Genomic DNA, 22,939 nt, shown 5'->3' with positions numbered 1-22,939 from the left:
TTGCACATTTATCGTGCTGATATGTGCACCAAATTGTTACTCGACTCTGACACTTTCAACAGTTCCTGTCGTGTGGAACACTCGCAAATATCACAAATATCGCAAATATCGCAAATAGCCGCAATTTTATTATCATTAAGAACCAAGCATGACAAAGTGGTTCCAACACCTATGGGCTCCAACTTTTAAACATCAATTTAGTACATAGATCTTTGTGTTATTTTTGAATGCTCTTCCTAATGGCTAAGGTAACTATAAATACAGATTCTACATCCATATGCTGCCTAGTAAATATCTGTGCTTTCAGAACTCTTAAAGTTATACGGATTTAAGAAGATCTCTCCTTTTTTTCTCAGTATACCTCGGTAGAACCTCCCTGGATTTCCAAGGCTAGTTCCAGGCTCTTTTTTTCCGTAGAGGGTATCAGGTGTTCGCTGCGATGCTCCATGGCCGACTTTGCACTGTAATTGAACTGTTCTTGCGCTGGCTAATTACGTTTAATTGGCTTTGCTAACAAGTCGGCCACAATTTGGCAACTCAATCAAGACATCAAAAAGCGGTTGAGATGCAGATGGCAGCTGAAACTGAAACTAAAACTGCAACTGAAACTAAAACTGCAACTGCAATGCAACTGAAAGGCAACTGAAATGCAGTTGAAATGCAACTGCAACTGAATAACAAACTCAAATTGAAATTGATTTGGAAATTGAGAGTGACGTGGAACAAGGCCTCGGGCTAACCTTTGCTTATGAAAATCGATGGATCCCGATGGAAACCGAGCTGGACTTCAAACACAGATGCGTATTCCCTGCCACGCCCAACTCCCCAACTCCCCATTTTCCATTTCCCATGCGAATATGGCAATGCGTCTATTTATGCAATATGATACATTTGTATCATACAAATGCGCAGATACAGATGCAATACTCGTACACCAGAGTATTTGTATCTGCAGCACACGGGTGCAGATACAAATCTGAGTGACTGGCAGATTGCAGCTATCGATGCTGGCTTAATATTTGCGTTTGTGGCGTTAATTATACCCTACACCGCACTGAACTCAACTGAGCTGAGCTGAGCCGTTTCTTTGATTGTTTATTTGCTCGCAATCGATTCAATTCGATTCGAATCCGACTTGGAGTGCAGTAGAGTGGAGTAGAGTGAAGTAGAGTGGTGTGGACGCATAGTGACGAGGTCTGGAGAGGAGTGGAACTGGGACCTGGCTCTGACAATTGCGCTGCTGGCCGTGTAATTCCGGTTCGTGCAACGATAATTATATTAATTTGCCATCGAATGGGCCGCCAGTGATACCCGATACGGCTGCACTTGCTGCACTTGCTACACTGCCACTGGCAGTGGCAGTTGCAGTTGCATTTGCACCGGTCTTGGTTATCAATTTCCCACTTGGCTATCTGGCCAACAGTCTAACAGTCTAACTGGCTATCTGACTACCTGACTACCTGGCTGGCTGACTGGCTGACTATCTGGCTATCTGGAGAGATATCTCACTATCTGGCCATCGACATGGCATGGCCATTACAAAGCAATTGCGTTTGAGGGAAATCAAATCAGTCGCACTCGTGTGGCCCAAACAGCTGACATGTGTGTAATTATGCGAAATGAGGCGAGCAAGGAAATGGCCTGCAGATACTTTTATTTTACCTCTGTCAACCCGCTGGCGGAATCAAGTGCCAGGACATTCGATACACTGATGCAGGACCGCAGCGGTTTCCCATTTCCATTCCCACTCCCATTCCCAATCCCATTCACATTCCCATTGGCATTTCCATTCCCAATGCGGCGCTGTCATAAAGACTTCAATGTGGGCATTAAAACGCGTGCAACAACAGCAGCAGCATCAGCAGTCGCCGCATCCGAAAGAGAGACAGATACGTAGCTTCAGATACAATACCTACCCCTCCCCTCCCACCTCTAACCCCCTAAGGCCCCCCACCGCCACCCGTCCGCCTTAACCCCTTCTCGACTTGTCTGTTGGCTGCGTGTAAGACAAATGAGCACTCAATTATCGTATTTCTGCTTTGGCCGCTGCTTCATTTCACTTCGCATTCGAGTATCTGTGTGTTTATGTAGTTGCGCATGTGTGCATGTGTGTGTGCGGGTGTATCTGTGTGTTTGGCCAGGACTAGAAATGCGTAACTAAGTATTTAGTAACCAAAATTAGCACATCCTTGAAGCTTGTCTGACTACAGCGCACTTGGTATCCAAGGCTAGTGGATGACTTACTAAGGAAGAGTCAGGATCTGGCACATGTGAAGGTTACCCCCGCACATCGGGGTCACCTTTGCCGCCAGAAGCTCTCGGGTGGTCCCCATTTATCGATCGGGGTTCAAGATGCGATGCGATGCGATGCGGTGCGAGGCTGGAGCTCCACTCAGAGCGGAGCACTTTTTGTCCCCGGTCCGGGTCCTCAACTCATCTCATCTCATCCCACTGCCTCCGTGCCGCCTGTCAGTCATCCATCCACATCCATATCCACATATCCACATCCACATCCCCATCCTTGCCTGCACTTCGCCGCTGGCCGGCTGTCCACTCGGTTCGCTCCTCTTTAAGCAGCAAAATGCGGAATTATGAATCGGCATGTTTTACATGTGCGGGAGGTCTTGTAAGACACAGACACGGATACAATGCCTCCGTTTTTCTTCGTTTATTTTCTTTTTTTTTGTTGTGTTTTATGTTTTTTTGCTTGCCGGTGTGCGTACCTGTCGCTCAATCCCCGGAGCCTTGGAACCTGTTCGCCCGACCTGACGACCCCTTGCCACTGCCCCTTGGCCACTCGTCAAATCTTGAATTAAATGTTGTGAAATTGTACACTTCAAAACGAAAACAAGGTGGCGGCCAGGGGTATTGAATTGGATAGGATCGCATCGTATCGTATCGTATCGTATTGGATTGTATGGGATTGGATGGGATTGGTATTGGATCGCTTTGGATGAGCTCAGTTCGTTGCGAGCCAGAAAGGAACTATCATTCTACATAATTATCATCTGGTGCGGTATTTTCGTGTTCATCGTGTGTGTTTGTGTTTGTGTTCCATCCCCGATCCTCGGATGTGATATGTTTTGTAGCTGCTGCTGATGCGACTGCTGCGACTGCTGCGACTGCTGCAATTACAGCACTCACATTGTGTGGTCCATGTCCACCGAATGCGGGGCATCTGGCCGTCCTGCTCCCTCGCCTGCTGCAACTCCATTGCTGGCCGAGATTAATGGCTGCGCATTAATCAGCCCTCGGCGAGCGGGCGCCATCAACACTTGCAGTGCTTCCTTGGACTGCACTGCACTGAACTGGGACTTGACTTGACTTGATTTGACTCCATCCTGTCGCAGTAACAGTGCCATTTCCCTGTCCCTGTCCCTGGCCAAGTTAGAGTCCCTGTCATTTGACACTTTCTGCGGTCAAGCCCAATCAACGAGCAATCCCAAACGGAGGCGCCATCGAACGACTTCCCGCTTCCCGATGCCACCCCCCTTCCCCCTGCTGCCATCCAATCCAATCCGATTCGATCCCTCGCTGCGAAAGCGACTCCGACATCGCATTACTTCCACGCCAGCTAGCTGCCTATGAAAAGTAATAACTGTGGGAACTGATTTGCGGTGCCGGTGCCGGTGTCGCTTCCCCCCTTGCCCCTCTCTGCCCCTCTCTGCCCCCGCTACCCCACCACAGCGCCCCGCGCTTCATTGCCGTTTTATTGGTTGAAAATAAGTTAATAACATGGATGCCGATGCCGCCGCCGCCGCCGAAGAGGCTCCAATATCCTTTCAGCCAGTGCTGCTTTGGGGCCAGGGAATAACAATAAGAATAAGAATGCAACAATATTGCCAGTTTGCAGCGGAAGCTGCTGGCCAGCAGCTCCCCATTTTCAACAGCTAAGCCAAACAGGCAAAGTATATCATCACAGCCACCACCACCTACGGACGGGATATCTGGAGGGACTGGCACTGGCAACGGCACTGCGAATCCCGAATCCTTCGCTCCCTTTGACTTCGGGATCTGGCAATTGGCGGCCGATGAGAGGGCAGCGCCGCCACCACAGCAGCAGCCACCGCCTTGGGCGATATGGATGGCATGGATCTGGGATCATGGGCATGGGTAAGGGTATGGGCATGTAGAGTTAAGCATGGGTATGGGTTAAGGATGGGCACATGGGTTAGACGCCGACACCGCCGATAATGATGAAGGTGTTGGCGATGATGATGCTGATGACGCGAATGCGCCACAGCCGAAGCCAAAGTCAAAGTTAAGGCTCCACCTTTTGCCCCCGAGCCCCCGCCGCTCACCACGCCCCCTGGACCGCTTTGTTCTCCACTTTTGGCCAGGCTTGAAGGTACCTCGAATGCCCTGCTATCTCCACTTGAACTGTGTTTACAAATAAAATGTATTTTTTTTAATTTTTTCCAAATTTTGAGGGATTTTTGGATTTTGGCCGAAAATTGGTTTTCTGTTTTTTTGCGATTTAATTATCAGTATTTTGATCAGAACTTTCGAAATATTGGTCCGAATATGGAAAGTCATATCTCGTTGAATTCGTAATTAAATTTCCAATCGAACTGTGTTTACCAAAAAAAATGTATTTTTTTTTTAAATTTTTTCCAATTTTTGATGATGATTTGTGCGGAAAATTGATTTTCTGTTTTTTTGCGATTTAAATATCAGTATTTTGATCAGAACATTCGAAATATTGGTCCGAACATGGAAAGTTATATCTCGTTGAATTCGTAATTAAATTTCCAATAAAACTGTGTTCACCAAAAAAAATGTATTTTTTCTTTTAATTTTTTCCAATTTTTGATGATGATTTTTGGATTTTGGCCGAAAATTGATTTTCTGTGTTTTTGCGATTTAAATATCAGTATTTTGATCAGAACATTCGAAATATTGGTCCAAATATTGAAAGTTATATCTCGTTGAATTCGCAATTAAATTTCCAATCGAACTGTGTTTACCAAAAAAAATATATTTTTTTTTCATTTTTTTTCCAATTTTTTATAATGATTTTGGATTTTGGCCGAAAATCGATTTTCTGTTTTTTTGCGACTTAAATATCAGTATTTTGATCAGAACATTCGAAATATTGGTCCGAATATGGAAAGTCATATCTCGTTGAATTCCTAATTAAATTTCCAATCGAACAGTGTTTACCAAAAAAAATTTATTTTTTTTTCAAATTTTTTCCAATTTTTGATGATAGTTTTTGGATTTGTGCCGAAAATTGATTTCCTGTTTTTTTGCGATTTAAATATCAGTATTTTGATGAGAACATTCGTAATATTGGTCCGAATATGGAAAGTTATATCTCGTTGAATTCGCAATTAAATTTCCAATCGAACTGTGTTTACCAAAAAAAATATATTTTTTTTTCATTTTTTTTCCAATTTTTTATAATGATTTTGGATTTTGGCCGAAAATCGATTTTCTGTTTTTTTGCGACTTAAATATCAGTATTTTGATCAGAACATTCGAAATATTGGTCCGAATATGGAAAGTCATATCTCGTTGAATTCCTAATTAAATTTCCAATCGAACAGTGTTTACCAAAAAAAATTTATTTTTTTTTCAAATTTTTTCCAATTTTTGATGATAGTTTTTGGATTTGTGCCGAAAATTGATTTCCTGTTTTTTTGCGATTTAAATATCAGTATTTTGATGAGAACATTCGTAATATTGGTCCGAATATGGAAAGTCATATCTCGTTGAATTCGTAATTAAATTTCCAATCAAACTGTGTTTACCAAAAAAAAATAATTTTTTTTTAATTTTTTTTCCAATTTTTGAGGATGATTTGTGCGGAACATTGATTTTCCGTTTTTTTGCGATTTAAATATCAATATTTTGATCATAACTTTTGAAATATTGGTCCAAATATAAAAAGTCATATCTCGTTGAATTCGTAATTAAATTTCCAATCGAACTGTGTTTACCAAAAAAAATGAATTTTTTTTTCAATTTTTTTTCCAATTTTTGATGATTGTTTTTGAATTTTGGCCGAAAATTGATTTTCTGTGTTTTTGCGATTTAAATATCAGTATTTTGATCAGAACATTCGCAATATTGGTCCGAATATGGAAAGTCATATCTCGTTGAATTCGTAATTAAATTTCCAATCGAGCTGTGTTTACAAAAAAAATTTAATTTTTTGTTAACTATAAGTGCAGACATATTTATAAGTGGTATTCAATTAAATTCCCGAGCTGAGCACCATGGCAAATTGGTTATGCAGCCAGGCAGCTAATCCCTAATCCCTAATCACCTGGATTCCCCTTCGGTGTAGGGCATTCCGCGGGGCTGTGCGACTGGCGCCGGTTCCGACTGGCGATGCGCCGCCGCTAAATGGGATCAGTTTTGGTAACGAGTTAACGAGTTGATTTCACTCCAGCGATTGCCGCCGCCGCCGCCGTCGAACCGGATTAGCAGTTGCATCCCCTCTGACCGCCGATCATCGACCACCATCCACCATCCGCCATCCAGTATCCAGCACCCAGTATCCAGTATCCAGTATCCAGTATGCAGTATCCACCATCCAGCAAGCGGCTCCATCTTTGTCTGCGTCTGCGTCTGTGCGGTGGCCATGGCCAATGTCTACACAACAAGGTGACGGCTCATAATGACGGGCCATGGCCAAGAACGTGAGCACGGATGGGCCGGGCTGCCATGGATCGGCTGGGATCAAATCGCGCTGCGTTGAGGCGTTTGCACCTCCCATGGATGAGTATGAGTCGCCGGTGCCCAGTTCCCGGTTCCCGCTTCCTTGCTCGCTGCACGGCGAAAAAAAAGGGGGGTTAATACAAGTTATGCATTCATATATACATACATATTGAATCAAATCGTTGGTAAATCAAGTCTTATATGCATTGCATAGCTGATGAAGTTTGAAAAGGTGGGGCTGATTTATATTACAGATATAATACACACTTATAATATATAGTAAAACTTTAAAATATATGCATCTATAGTTTAGATATAAGTGAATAGCTAGTTTATTTGATGAACTCTAAATTAAAGTTGCATTATTAAATACCCGATGTCTGCGCTCAATTTATAACAGCACGCAAGTGGTTTGCCACCTAGTATGGCGCCTTTTCTCGCAGTGCACTCCGCCTTTGATGGTCGCTCCATATGCATCCATCTTCCTCGCCCCACCCGCCCCCTCGACCGACGCTGCTGGTAGTGGCGCGGCTGCTGCTGCTGCTGTGGCTCCGTTTTTGGGGCTTTGTCGAGGGGCGTTACCCGGTGATCATCACGCATTTGCGCCCCCCCCCCCCCTTCGCCGCCACCACGCCCCCTTTGCCCACTTTGGCCCCCCCCGCGAAAACCGCTGCCCCCGCCGGGGCTGCCTTAATGGGTGTTATTTTGTTTTGCCGTAAATATTTTTGCAATGGGCGCTAATTAAGTTTGGCTCTTTTTGGGCTCTTTTGACTGCATCCTTCGCACTTTGTTATGTGTGAAACTTTTAAATTTCGTTGGGTCGGCAAAGATGAAAACCGCCGTGTGGTATCCCCCAAATTGGCGGGCATTAAAGACCCCGCCGTTCCCCTTAATTCCCCTCATCTCTCCATCCACATCCACATCCAATTCTCTGCGCAGGAAGTATCAATACGGCCAGCTATTAATCTGCAATTGCAAATTGCTCATACGCCACGTGGTGCTCTATGGAGCGTGGAGCGTCTATGAATGAACCAGCTGAGTGAATGACTGTAGAACGATGAGTAAAACACGAGGTAAATAAAAAGCAGAAAAGCCAAGAGGCAAGAGGCAGGAGGCAGGAGGCAAGAGGCATCGCCCCTGACACTGCAGCCAATTTCATTAGCCGTAAAATATTTGGCATTGTTTTCTGGCCCCGCGATTTCGCTGTGTTTATGACTCACTTTCACCGCTGCTTCGTTCTCCTGCTGACTTTGCAGCCTTTAGTTGCTGTTTCAAATCGATTGGCCAATAAATTAGCATTATGATGCGGTTACAGCCAACTCAAATACCTCGAGATGAGCTGGCAGCATCTCGTCGCCGGCCGCGGGTTCAAAGTTCTCTGCGGGGGCGATACTTGGCACTCAATACTCAGCACTTGGCACTCGGCTGTCTTATCATCGCGTAGTCAAGAAATTTCCAAACTTAAAATCGCTATCATTATTGGGGAATTCGCACTTGGCCCGAAACTGAATGATTTTTATGCACACTCATTTTAGGTACGATGTGATAAAATTGCTAACACTTGACGCAAATTTTAGCTGATCTTATCAGAACCACTTTTCCGGTGGTTTTTCTATGACTATTGAAAAATCTGGGTAATTTATTACATGAGTATCTCAGCAGAATCAACAAATTTCAATGAATGTACACAAATATCTTTGAAATTCGTTAACTTAACTGAGTTTAAATATTATTCTAAGAAAATCTGTGCGTTTTGCTACACATTTTTGTATGCTGAACACTTCACGATTACTTTTCCACCAAATTAAATCGTTCTCGAAGCATATTAGCATACCATAGCCATTGCGATCAATCGCGAAATACACTTAATGAGCCACTTAAATTGTGACATTTCGATCACTTTCCAGCGTAATTAGCTAATTAGTTTCAGATGGGAAACGCGAAAGTTCTTCCCCCACGAAAGTTGCATGTTGGCTTACGTGTCTATGTACTATGCACCATGTACTATGTACTATGCCATTCACGTTCATTCAAAGTTCATTCAAGTTTTTCCCCTTGCGAAATGGGGAGAGGAAAAAACCTGCAACCTGCAACCGCAAATTGTTTCCACCGCATCCCAATTCCCACTTCCCACTTCCCAATCATTTTTCCACTTGCATACATTCATTCAGTCGCGAGAGTTTCCCATGTGCCGCACGCGTGTCTCGTTTTTCCCCCACACATGATTGCGCCGAAAGACGTCAAATGAAAATATTACTCATACGCCACCGTCGCCGGCACCCCGACGACAGTCATCGCCATCGACTGTCATGCATTAGCTATTAGGGTCTTACACTAACGCCACCGAATGGCACAGGCACAGCCACAGACAATCGTAAGATTGCGATAATATATAATATACGTACAGACACGGCTAATTTTGGTCAATTCGCAGCGAGTCGAATCGAATCGAATCGAATCGAAGCGAATGAAATTGAATCGAAATATCCGCCAATTGGACAGATCAACACGATAAGCCGAAATTAGACGGCGCAGATAGCCGCGCTTCGCACAATGGTTTAAAAATAGCTCGGCCCAATCATGACACCGACTGGCATTGGTCTGTGTGTTTGACCGCCTGCGGTGGGCGGCGAGTGGGTGTGGCACTGAGCGGTAAACCGTAAACGGTAAACGACAAGCGGCAAACGGCAAGCGGCAAACGGCGACGTCGCCACTTTGTCCCATGAGTAACGATGAGTGCTCAATTACTTTTCGATTGATCATGGTTTTGGCGCGCGGTGAAATTTAGACCGCTTTTCAGACCCCCTTCCCCAACCTACCCCACCCCCCTTCACTCTTGGAGCAGGGGCATCCGCATTCTGGCGGCCGATGGAGCGTCGGCATTCATGAATGAATCGCCGTGTTTGCGAGCGTGAGAGTCCGACTTGCGGCTGAAAAAATCGTCGTGTCGTCATTGGCGGCCGTTGGGGGCCGACGGAGCGTATGAGTAATATTCTTGCGAAATTGAACGGAAATAACTGAAATTCATGCCAACCCCCATCAATTGCCGACTATTTGCGGGGGTTACATTCGTTTCATTTCGTTTCATTTCGTTTCGCTTTGGATCGTTTTGGATCGGAAGCGATCGGCTCGGAATCGAAGTCGGAAGAGAAGCGGAGAAGCGGCGTATCGGAGCAGCGGAGAATCGGAGATTCGGAGAACCGGAGATTCGGAAGTGACGCCGAGTGAAAGTCATCCGATAAGAGCCGCCAAGTAGCCGCTCACAATTTGTTCGCCCCAAGAGACCGGCAAATCACACTTGTTTTGTTTATCTGCGAGCGGGAGAGTCGGCCAGACATGCAGATAGACACTGCTCCCATAGCTCTCCCAGCTACCTTATCTGGAGGAGATCGGCCCACCCGTCGGATCGATCAATCACTCCACCCCACTCCCCTCCACTCCCCTCCACTCCCCTCCCCTCCCCTGGAGTGCCACTCCACTGCGCCGATTATGTGTCATCGGTGTGGGGAGCGCTAGAGAGCCGCGATTTCTCATGCTCAAATTTCTCATCGTGTTGAAATCTGGCTGGCCTAATCACTAACTAAACGGATTTTTGGGTAATATTGGCCATAAATCTATTAGGTTCGCACATTTATGGCATTTATTGCTGGCCCACTAACCGAATATTGAGTTTAATAGTATAGTAACTAGAATTATTCATTTGGCATAGTTGTTGCCTTTTCTAGATATTATATCATACATATAATAATAGTTACCTTTGTTATAACTATACCCTTCATTTACAGCTTTCTTCTTCCCAATCCCAGTTGCTACCCTGGGCTTACAGGGTAACCCCATGTCGACACCCAGGCCGTTCTGAGCCGTTTTTTGTTTTGTATCGCTCAGCTGTGCTGTTTTATGGCTTTCTCGCTTTGTTTTTGGCACTCGGCGAATGTTTTGAGCGCTTTTCTTGCGACTGCACACTCATGACAGCCGAGAGAGCCTCTCGCTGTCTCTCTTCCGCTTCTTTGCCGAATCAAGCGGAGCGGAGCGGACCTTACTGTCGGCGGACTGGACTGGGCGTCCGCCTCCTCATTAGTATGCTCATAGTAACTGAACTGAGGAGTTCAGTCAGTTCCCGCCGCCGGCCCCGAAAAGAAACAAAAAACACCAAACACAAAACACAAAATACTGCACGCGAAAAGGCGAGAAAAAGTGAAGAAACGCCGCTGCAAAAATTATACAAAAAATAAGGCAAAGACGGCGAGAAAGCCACTCCAATCCACTCCACAGCACTCCACACCACTTCACTCCACTACACTCCACTCCACACTCCACACTCGCCATCGCCATCGCCATCGCCATCGCTCTCCAGTGGCGAGAAATCGACAGCGCCGTTGACTTCGACTTCGATCGGATCGGAATCAAATCATAGCAGACAGTCGAAGGCAGCGCGTCGACACTTAACGCGATAGTTCCTCCAGCCGCGATACAAAGATACAAAGATACTAAGATACAAAGTTACTAAGATACTAAGTTACTAAGATACAAAGATACATAGCCAAATTCGCCAAATCGCGCTCGCTTTACTTTTTTTTTTCGTTGCATTCTGGAAGTTTCCTTCCGCCAAAAAACACACACACACATAAAGCAACAGACTATCAGCGTTACAAAAGCAAAGTGCGTGTCAATCAAGTACGAAAACGAAAATTTGTGCGGAATTCCCAGCCAACGATTTTTATGTAAATGGTAAGTACAACTTAATACTTTAGCTGATTCCTTGGGGGATTTTCGTTGATTTCTGTTGGCTTTTTACCGCCGAGGAGAGCGGAGCTCACCTGTTGATAAGTACACAGGTGTCTGGCGCTCCACACTTCTGAAGACAAGAGTTCTCGCCAAGGGCTGCAGTGGTCAGCAGTGGTCAGCAATGACTGAGGTGTCACGTAGCCCCCAGATGATGAAATTAGCCCAGGGAAGTGGGATGGCGTTAGGGAAAGGGTTATGGGTAAGGATAGGAATAGGGATATGGGTAGGGTTAGGAACAGGAATATGGGTAGGGATATGGGTAGGGATATGGGTATGGATAAGGATAGGAATTAAGATAGGAATGGAGATAGGGTTCCATCTGCAGCTTCTCATGGGGAAACTCATTCGTGAATCACTAGGTGATAGGCACTGAAAACAAGTTACAAATTCATGATGCACGGAATGTAAAGTTCATCTTGTCCACATGTGAATCATAGCATTTTAAAGTTATTACAATTTTGAAAAACCCTTCGTTATTTGTAAAACCTATGGATGCTTTTATTTTTTTTCGGCTGCTGATGACTAATAATACAAGGCTGACTTGCGTTTATTTCCCATTACTCTGCTAAAGAAAAACTTATTAACTTATTTGGAACTATTGTTGCTAGCTTATGTAACTAAGTTATGGTTTTGCTTATATGCACATACTCAGTAGTTATTGCAACAATAAAAAGCCCTTTAGGGCATTGTGGCTACTACCTTTTCATACAGCCGAAAATCAAAAAGAAAATAGAGGCCACTCAAGAGAGCGAGACATGTGAAATTAATTTACACGTTCCGTGCGGCGGGGGTGGTGGTGCCAGTGGGGCTGGTGGCTAGCTGGCTAGTTGCTGGTGGCTGGTGGGGATTGGATGCGTCAGCGGTTGTCGGCATGGACAAGTGGACAAGGTCCGGGCCAAGGGACGGCGATAAGGAGCCGGAGAGCGAGCAAGCACGGCGAGAGCAAACGGTGAATTTCACAAAAGTTTGCAAGAAGCCAAGTTCGTTGACCATGCCGCTCGCGGTGTTGAGGTGCGTGGAGCCTACCCCACCAGCACCACCAGTCCGGTAGCACCACCACCACTACCACCACCAGCACCACCACCAGCACCACCACCAGCACCACCACTATCACCACCACCTTTGCCGGTCGACCTCCAGGCGACACACACACGATGATTCAGCCAGAAAATGTGGCCAAATAAAGAAATGTATTTTTAATTTTAAATAATTATGTCAGCCAGATAAGGACAGCAATAGCAATAGCAAATAACAATAACAAATCACGCACGCTTCGGGCCCCCAAACAATTGCGATTATATTTATACTTGCGCGCGTGTGTGCGTGTGCGTGTGTGTGTGTGTGCGCGTGTCCGTGTGTGTGTGCATAAGTGTGTCCAGCGGGAATCCCCAAGCAGCCAACAATCATCATAATTCGCCCACTCACACACACAATCGCATAAGCGCACAATCACAAAGTCACTCAGTCACAGAGTCACACAGTCACACAATCACACAATCATGCCGTCACGTGTGCGGATTTTGGTTTATATTTGGCAAAAGTTGGCCAAGATAATATATAACCAGTCGGTTCAGTTCAGTTCAGTTCAGTTCAGTTGTCCGTTAGTCTTGACTTATGGTAATTGCTGCGAACCCCTTTTTTTGTATCTTTGTATGTAAATAACTGAAAATCGGCCATACGCATTTGATATTTCAACTAATAATAGTATATAACCTGTTGCTGAACTTTTCTCATGCTAAACAGCGACATTCAGACGCAGGTGTGACGTCAAGAACTTGGTAGTTTCACTGGCCATTATGGGTGGGAAAAAAACCATGCATGATTCTATGATTTTTATTATATATTTTGCAACTTTCGCAATTCCGACAGACGACAGCTGACCGCCGGCTGGACGTCAGCAGGAGCAGCGGAAGCGGCAGCGGAAGCGGCAACAAGACGGCCAGGATCGGGAGACCAGAGGAACCGCAGCCGCAGCCGCCGTTCGTGGATCGACGTCGTCCGAACGGGATCTGGTCGCTGATCACACTCGCCTTGGTCATGGCCCAGTTGCAGCTGTTTGCCCACTCCGGCGGCGGCGGTTGTGGCGTCTCAGCGGCACCCGCTCATCACTCACCAACTGCTCCAACTGCTGCTCCCAGTGCCAGCCATCTCCTTAATCCCAGCAAGCATCTACAGAAGCGTTCGCAGGCGGTCACTTTGCCGCTGAGCTTCCGGCAGACGCTGAATGCCAGCAGCACGCAGCTGGACTGGGAGAACACCTGCCACATGAAGCCCACGGGTCTGAACGAGGCACACAGCAAGGCGAAGCGCTGCAAGAAGCGCCAAAAGGTAGGTTCACTTTGGAGTTAGCACAACTAATTAATAATCTATATATATATATATGTATATCTATCACTTGCAGATCCTGCAGAAGCTGCAGAACCAAACTGGCCGCGAGTTGAAGGCCATCCAGGACGAGGACCGGGCCAGGAGCACCATCAATGCGGATCATCCATTCACGAACAATACCAAGACGCTCGATATCGTCGATAAGAACAAGTGGCGATTGCACACGGAAAACTACAGTTTCCTGCCCCGTCTGAATGTCACTAGCAAGCAGGTGAGTTTATATGTATGTAGATCATGTCATGTGAAGAACTACTGGATCATTTACAAACATCAAACACACATCAAGCGCCGGGGGTGTGCGTTCTTCTGTTGCCAGGGAGCTTGAAGATAAAGGTGATAAAAAAAAGAAAAAATAGAGGGTCACGTGAGGCGTCCGCCCCGTTCACCTGCGTAGGTGCAAACCGGCCGTCACAAGCTAATGGCGAGTGGAGCGGTCATATGAGTCCGAATCCGAATCCGCCTCCGATTCCAAGTCCGGGAAATCGTGCCGGCAGCCGCGAGAGTGGTCGCCATAGTTTGCCTACCTGATTAAGAGTGTCTATAAAAAATGGCAGGAAACTAGTTAAAAATAGCTTAATATATATAGTTCATATGTGCTAGCTAAAGAAGTTCAGCTTGTTGATGGAGTTGTGTTGGAAACACTTCAATCAGCCTGAGGACTGAGTGCTCTTGAGCACACAACTTGTCAATCGCACCTCGTTCGATTCGTCAGCATTAGCCGGCGTTTCGGGACGCCCAATTAGCCGTCGATTTGCATTTGGCAGCAAACAACAACAGCACGAGGGAAAACATTGGCTATCGATGCCATAACCACATTAAGATTAAGAGCAAATTGACGGCGCGCGCGCTTTTTTTTCCCGATTATTGTTTATATAGATCCATCCATCGCAATCCCCCCCAAACCGGCCTTGATCCAGCGATCACGTTTTATGGCCCATCCGTAGATTGGATCGATCCGAATCGATGCTGAAGCTAAAGCTGAAGCAGTAGCTGTATCTGTATCTGTATCTGAAACTGAAAACGAAGTTTAATCCGCAGCCGAGTTGAAGTGGATAATTCGTTGGATAAACAAAATAAAATCAAGCGGCACATTTTATTTACACTTTTGACAAGTAAACAACAACAAACAGAAGCTAATCAAATTTCGAATTGGATTCGCCACGGACATCTGAATTATGGCGATAGGAAAATTATGGAGATTTTCAATTCCAAGACCCCTCGCCTCGCGTTGCGGCCAGTTTGATTGAAATAGAGTGGAACAACCGTTTAGTAATGCCAAATTGCGTCTGGCTTCTGGCGTTTGGCGTTTGGCGACTGGGAATTCCGAAATATTATATTTTCGCCCTGACACGTGGACATGAGCCAGCCAGCACAGTGGAGGAAAAACCCGGCTTGACCGATAAGCCAGCCAGCCAGTCAATAGTGGATGTGAAGTTAGGTGGGGATAATGATTGGGGGAGTAGAATGTGGGCTCCGGAATGTTGGCGTCGATATTCCCGGAATCATTGACCAAGGGTACGTGTCGATACGCCACCACATGACCACATGACAAACGCGTGACCCACCGAAAGGGTCTGGCTCACATTTGAGTGGAGGTGAAGGTGAAGTTGGAGGTGGAGGTCGATCGCTCCATGAATAAGAGCGAGTTCGGTGTGGTTGCCCCAACGTGCTAATTCCTAGGTGTCCGGGAAAGTTTCGTATAGGACAGTAATATCTGCAGATAACCAGATGCGTGTAGTTCACTTGACATGGCCATAAACAGATATTTTTATGAGATCTCTGGCGTGGTCAAGATCCGCGCAAAACTGCCGCATCACCAACAGTCAACCAAAAGTCGCGATCAGAGTGCATGAGGTGTAACTCAAAGGTCGCCACCCTCTGGGAATTTTGGTTTTTGTTTTTTTTTAATTACCCATTCTGCTAAACTTAGCCAATCCCATCATAGTCATCGTAGTCATCGTAGTCACCACTCCATTCATTCATTCACTCAGTTGGGCGACTCACTCAGCCGTCTATTCAGGGCGATGAGCAAAGTTTGGCTTTCGCTGAAATTTCTCAATTGTCGTCATAGTTGGGGAAAAGTACCTGAGCCCCAGGCTACACTGCGAGAAAACCAAGGGGAACTGCAGAGTTTAAGCCCCTCTAACATTGATTGCTTTGGCTGGAACCACTTTGAAGTTGCTTAAAAACTCTCCTTCGGGATGACATTCCCAATAGATAGTTTTAAAATCCCACATCCTCGTATCGAGCCACCTTTTCTCGCTGTGTACCCAGCTCGGAACTTGCCGCTCGACGGGATGTGTGTCAATATTTGGCCAATATCGGCTACGTCAATGCCAATTGTGCCAACTAATTGTTGACATCCCCGGAACGGAGCGAAGCGGAACCCCATTCGGAACCCCCCCTCTCCCCTCCCCTCAACGGCGACGAGGAGGTGCCAAGCGGGACTGATAGAGGAACTCTATATTTAGATGGATCGCCTCGATACCGAGCAACGACGGCCTTCTGACGTCACAGCGCATGCAGTCGCATAAATTCACCAAAAACACGAAAAAAAAGAAAAAAACAAAAAAATAAATAAAATAAAATAAATAACAATAAGTAAACAAGAAATGCGCTGATACCGCTGGGGATCGGATCGCAAGAAGCAATGAGTTTAACGATAATTTGTTTGAGTAGTTCACAACACTCAACACTCAGCGCGCGTTTATTGTGAATAACACACATATGTATGTATGTATGTATGCCGTTTGCCTTGCCATGTGATGTTCGTTGGTTGGGGGGCGGGGGGGAGCGGGGCGCTGCACGCGGGTCGTATACGCGATATGTGATTCATATGAAGCAGCGCCGTGGATTCCCCCGAAACTCCAGCGAGAGCGAGCGAGAGAGCGCAAGCGGCGAGCGGCATGAATGAAACGAAGAGCCAACGACGACGTCACGAGCGGCCAGCCGAAGCGCAGCCGAGAACTCAACTAAAAAAAATAAAAACAAAAACAATAACAAATACAGTTACGAGACAGCGGCGAGCGCTCGGCTCGATTTTCACTTTCAGCCGCCGGACAGATAAGTTAAGGGCGTGGCGGGGGCGGAGGCGGAGGGGCGGGAGCGCAACCAGAGCGGGTTCACTCAACCCAAAGCATTCAAACTATAGCATTCGAACTATATGGCATATTCACACCATATACTCACATGCGACGTAGATATCGAAACAGCATGCTCGCAGTTTCAAGGTTCCAATAATAATACTCTCTAATACTTTAATTGTGCAATTCCCATTGCAGCGAGAGTATTATAATCATAAAAAGGTTTATTCCATAAATATAAGTAATAAGGGCGTTAAGTACTTAACAAGAATTTACGGTGCACTATAATTATTATATTCCCCTGGATTTAAAACAAACAGTAGGTCTCTATGATGATTAAACTGGGAATATATACTAGGTTTGGACTTATATAAATAGTATAAGTATTGAAATGGGTGTAAAATTAGGAATCCACCAATTCAGAGCCTTATCAATGTTCATATTCAGAGTATTCACATTCCCTGCCACACAGATATTCAACTAACCCGCTTCGCATCTTTTGCTTACCCATTGCAGTTGAACCTTCGCCACGCCCACCGCGACCTGCAGTTCTACGTGGGCGCCTTCTCCTACATGCGCAACATCCAGTGGTACTGGGACGTGACCATTCGGCAGGCGAGGACCGTGCTCACCGACGAGCTGGGCCGGCTGCGGAAGTCCGCCCAGGCGGTGCTCTGCAGCGTGGAGGAGGCCATCAATGTGACCAACCTGCTGTACACGCCCAGGCGGACGCGGGCACAGCAGCAGCCGAGGGGCCAGAAAAAGCGGCGCCAGGTCCAACCGGTGGTCACCTACAAGATCCTGCCGCGCAAGCTGATGGAGAAGCGACTGCTGCAGTTCAACTCCACGGAGGCGCCCCTCGTGGAGCTGCACCACAATGCGACCTTGGCCGCCCGCGGGGTGCATGTTGCTCTGCCGCCCGACAACCTGATGGGCCTGGAGCAGCACGCCCTCTTCACCAAACTGAAGTTCGTGCAGTTTCTGAAGGGCATCCGCAAGATACTCGCGCGTCAGCGCAGGAGTCTGTGCAAGGCCACCGCCAAGGGAGCTTCGAAAGCGATCCCGATGAAGGAGGAGAGCAGAAAGTAGACAGTAGCAAGTAGCAAGTAGCAAGTAGAAAGCTATAGCCAAGCGAAACCTCCATTCCACACAACGAGGCTCATTCCATGAAGACATCCTTAATTTATTAAACATCCTCTATTTATTACTCACACCACAACACACCACAACACACCCCAACACACCCCAACACACCACACAACAGTCACGAATCGCGAGGAATCCCCGACAATCGCAAGGCTATGAAAAACCGAATATGTAACGTGAACAATCCACCATGGAAGTGAATTTAAGTTATCCAGTTTTCTCGATATCTTAGGACGAATGTAGTGTTTTTTTCCCCCTTTTTTTTTTTTGATAACTTTAAGTCGCATTGTATTATTTATTATTGCAACACATTATCGCCGACAATCTGCCGCACATTCCGCTAGATACTAAGTATACCAGATATGCTTTGCCTTGTATTACGATGCTGTGATAGTAGATGATTAAAGTAAGAACGGCCACCAACTATATATCTCCCCATGACTATATTTACACACACTGATATATGTACTTGTATGTACGATCTACACCTCTATGTAACTTAGCTTTGATTAGGTATTAACACTTTAGACATCAAATTCAAATACAAATGGAAATACAAATACAAATACAAATTCAAATACAAATGGAAATACAAACAAAAAAAACGAATACGAATACAAACCACTGAAAGTACAAATGCCTCGGGAGTTTATCTGCGGATTGGGTGGTCTTCAGCTGGCGCCATATCAATTACACTATGCAGTTGGGTTGAGGGATACGAGATGGATTCCCACCGAAATTGCGCATACGCCCCGATGAGCGGATGATGGTGAGAGGTGGAGTGTAAGTGAGAGACATAAAAGTGTCCAAACAATTCCCTTTAACGATCGTCGCCGTGGCTTTAATTGCAGCAGCATTACGCGGCATTTATAGACTTGTTCAAATATTTTATGAGCCATATAATAATTCTCTCCCCTCGCTTTTGGGCTCGGAATCGAGGTCGTAGTTGGAGTCGGGGTCACCTTTGTCCCTTTTTGTCAGCTGCACACAAAACACCAGCGATTTAACGACAAGAAATGTTTGTCGCCGCTCTTGATTCACCATTCTCCATCCTCCATCTCCATCCACCATCCATCCATTCTCCATCTCCACTTCCATTCCCGAATCTCCCGCCACGGCTCTTCCTTCCACAGAGATCTCCAATTCAGTTGGCCTTATCGCTGGGCCGGAATCTACGCGCGCACCTTCACTGAGCCCTGGATTTTTGATGTTCTCCTCTGCGGTTTGCCGGTTTGCCGGAGTACCCGAATCGGCTTTATCGCACACAATCAGCAATTGTCATTAATTTCGGACTCGGTGTACGTGCTCCGATTTGTCTGCCCAGCGCAGCTCCTCCGTTCCCGACTCCGACTCCTTCTCCTTCTCATTCTCGGTGACTGATTCAACAATTTAATATGCCAAAGATAGAGCGACAGAGAGGGATGCACTCCCATTCTCCATCTCTGTCCATCTCCGTCTGTGACTCCAGTTAAGATGGTTATCGGGACTGATTTTATTGTGTGCTCTCCCTGCGGCAGCCTCTCCGTCGTCCGTCGTCCGTCGTCCGCCGATCTGGCCAAGATCTGTGGCCAGTGATCTTGGCCAGGTCCGAGATCCATCCGAATGAGGCGCACATGCAACTATGCGATCCCATTCATGGCCATCTCCCTCTCTCGCTCTCTCCCTCTCCCTTTCTCCCTCTGCTTTGCATGCAGGCTGCGCGCCACAACCCTTTTGTCCCTTTCAGGTGCACGTAGCGCACATCTATCTTCAGTTTTGATAGGTTTTTATTGGCCTGACCTTTATTAAATTGAAAATTATGTCTTTCTATGAGAAATGTTGAAATGCCATCACCCCCCTCTCTCTCTCTCTCTCTCTCTCTCGCTCTCTCTTTTCTTCTCTCTCTCTCGCAGTCCGGAAAACCCTTTGTTTTTCGGGGCATATGCGTATTGTGGGAATCAAGGTTTCCAAGGTTATAAGTACTCATAGAAATTAGTGGTTTGCCTTATGGTATTTGGCTGCTTTTAAAGACCGAGCTGCGATTCACCCATTAATGATGTCCTCCGCCAACGAGCAACCCATAAACAACTTAATTTTTATTACATTTTCACAAATATTATTATTTTATAATTATGATTATATTATAATTATAATATTACTATGTAAAGAAATATGTCTTAATAAGTAAAAAAGAGCTGGCATTACTGCTCAAGTCCCCAACTTCTTGTGTTGCATTAAAAGCTATTCAAAAAGCATACCGTTTGTAATGGGTATCCGCGCCGTCGAGAGCCAAGTACCTCGATTTTGGGACCTCTTCTCTCCTGGCTCCTGCTGAATGAACTTTTGCGCCTGCACTGATCTAATCTAAATGTTCGCTTTGTTTTGTTTCTGTTTTCTGTTCAGTTTTGAATCTGGATATTTTGTGTCCAACTCGGTCCCGTCACAAGTCACGTGCAGGGAACAGTTTTTTGTTTTTGTTTTTTTCTTTTTTTTCAGATTTTTTTGTGATCTTGGTCTTGAGCATCAGCGGCGGCAATTAATTTAAAATATCTTATTTCATTTGTGTTTTTCTTGCCTTTCCCTCGCTTACTTTATATTTAACTTGTATTCGCCGTGTGTATTTTTGAGTTATGTTTTCCGCTGCAGATTTCCACCGATAATGGCGTTACATTTATGTGCCCTAAGTGTTCCCAAGCGAAGGGGGCGTGGCGGGGCAGGGCGGGGCGGGGAGACCGCCCACCAGGGCGTGTGTCCAGTGTCCAGTATCATCTGCAATAGTTCCGATTGTAAAACGATTCGCGTGGAGTTTCTGATTCGCGACTCTCCCACGAACCACAAATCGCTGGCTCAGCGACTCCGTCCGCCTGTGGGAATCTCGAAGAGATTGCGGACTTTGGCGAAGATTACGCCGCCTGGCCATCTCACTGAGGTGTTGAAATCCCCGGCGCACCACTCTTGCCCAAGTCCGCTGCTCAGCAGTTTCTCCGTTCACGGAATCGCATCGAAAGCCCCGCTCCGACCGCCGGCCATCTGCTCATCATCAGCCACCCATCTGCTCTTGGGCAATCAACAGTCGCCGTAAAGAATAAGAAAAATGAAATGCAATGATATACAAATTTCCATTAGATGCGATCCTAGTGTAAGCATAATTGTCGAGCTGCAAAATTGGAGGTTGAGCGCGAAGTGCTGACGACGCCGAAAACAGTCAAGTTGCCACAGAGTGCTGCATGAGGGATGGGGAAAAGTGTGATGCTTCGCAGAAGCTCATCATCGTGTCACAGTAAGGTCTCTACTTCAACTTGAGGTGAGCCAAGGCGACTTTTCACAGCTCATTGAAAAGATAATAGATCAGCTAATCAGCGTACTTCTTATTCAATAGCATGAGTAATTATGCACTAATATGGCTAATTCCCTTCATAATATTCAATATTTTAGTGACTTTTTGCTACATGGCCAGCTGGAATGCCTTGAACTTTCTCCATTTGCTGGCCATTCAATAACCAGCTGACCAGGAACCTATCCCTATCCAATGCCGATGTGCCGTCTGAGCGGCGCCTTGGCCCAAATAAATTACGATCACTTAACAATGAGGCGGCCTTTTCATGGCTTTTTTTTTTTTTCATGCAACCTCCCGAATTTTCCGCTTAATAAGGTCGAAAGGTGTTTTCAATTGCGAAATGGGATTCGGATTCGGATTGGGTATCGGCTTCAATTGTCTGCACAGAAAGTCTCGAGCACATAAAGTGACACAAATTATGAAAGAACCACCGAGGGATCGATCCACTCAGATCAAAGGTGACGCGACGCGCCCACTCTGCAATGGCCAGCAAATGACAATTGAATCGCCTGCCAGCGGGACAAAGGCGGTACTGTCCGGCAGCGGGTAGCGGGGGTTGGGGAGGGGGGAGAGTGAAGCGGTACGAGGACGAGGGGCAGCTGGACAGTCGCACAATGAAGTGATCAGTGGCGGACAATGGGCGAGCGTTTTTAATTGTCAATGAATGCCACATCAGCTCTTGACCTTTTGCGGCTATTTGGGAAACAGTTGCTCACTCCGTGCGAAAAAGGTGGCGGTGGCCACCACCACCCAGGTGTGATGAGATGAGATGTCCTCTCCTGTCCCATCCTCCACTGTCCTCTACTGTCCTCTACTGTCCTGTCCTGAAAACGAATAGCGATGCAGCGCGATTCAGATGCCGATTTTGATGGCCTTTGCTACAATGGAATTGATATAATTAATGGCCAGTTTGGCGCCAGACTTTCGGTGCACGTAAAAGGGAATGAGGAGGACCAGGGGAAGTCATGTACACTCAGAGAATATGCGTTCAACTCAAGTGTTTGATGGCCATTTCAAAACGTTCGGTTTAAAAATCAATTAAATATTTGGGGAAAACTTCTTAAACTTCTTGAAAGAAACTTCATTAGAAATATATAAATAAGTAAATAGTATATGTGGAATTCCCAAATCCTTTTCTATGAATTCCCCACCTTATTCGTAATAAAGAATAATAGCATGAATAGCTGATAATATTTTCTCCAGGTGCAGATACTTTGCATCCGAGTTGAAATCTGTGAAGGAGTCGAAATTGATGAGCGTGTGCCCGTGTTATCCTGGCCGAGGAGGGGTGGGGGTGGTGCCAGCTTATCGCTGGACAGGATCAGGGCGCAAACAGAACCGATACGGAGGGTGAGCTGGAGGGAGAGGGCGAGTGTGAGTGAGAGGGAGAGGGAGAGAGGGGCGCAAGTCAATCAGTCAAACACGAAGGCAATCACTCAATGGGAACACACACATACTCTCACCGCGGGCGGAGGTAGGGAAAGGGGAGGAGGGAAGGGGCAGGGGCGGTCAGGGAGAAAGGGGAGAGGGGAAAGGGCGAAGGGTGAGGTCACAA

General features: G+C 46.2%; 1 protein-coding gene across 1 annotated transcript; it reads left to right on the top strand.

The window, feature by feature from the left end:
* The first annotated feature begins 11,313 nt into the window (after positions 1 to 11,313).
* LOC122624140 lies at positions 11,314 to 18,011 on the top strand. Its single transcript, XM_043803583.1, has 4 exons — positions 11,314 to 11,394; positions 13,321 to 13,779; positions 13,853 to 14,050; positions 17,439 to 18,011. The coding sequence occupies exons 1-4, from the start codon at positions 11,392 to 11,394 to the stop codon at positions 18,009 to 18,011; spliced, it is 1,233 nt and encodes a 410-aa protein (XP_043659518.1). The 5' UTR covers positions 11,314 to 11,391.
* Positions 18,012 to 22,939: the final 4,928 nt, after the last annotated feature.

This window comes from Drosophila teissieri, chromosome X (assembly GCF_016746235.2).
Source record: "Drosophila teissieri strain GT53w chromosome X, Prin_Dtei_1.1, whole genome shotgun sequence".
NCBI classification, from domain to species: Eukaryota; Metazoa; Arthropoda; class Insecta; order Diptera; family Drosophilidae; genus Drosophila; species Drosophila teissieri.
The sequence above is the reverse complement of the archived record's forward strand: the minus strand, read 5'-3'. Positions and strand labels throughout refer to the sequence as shown.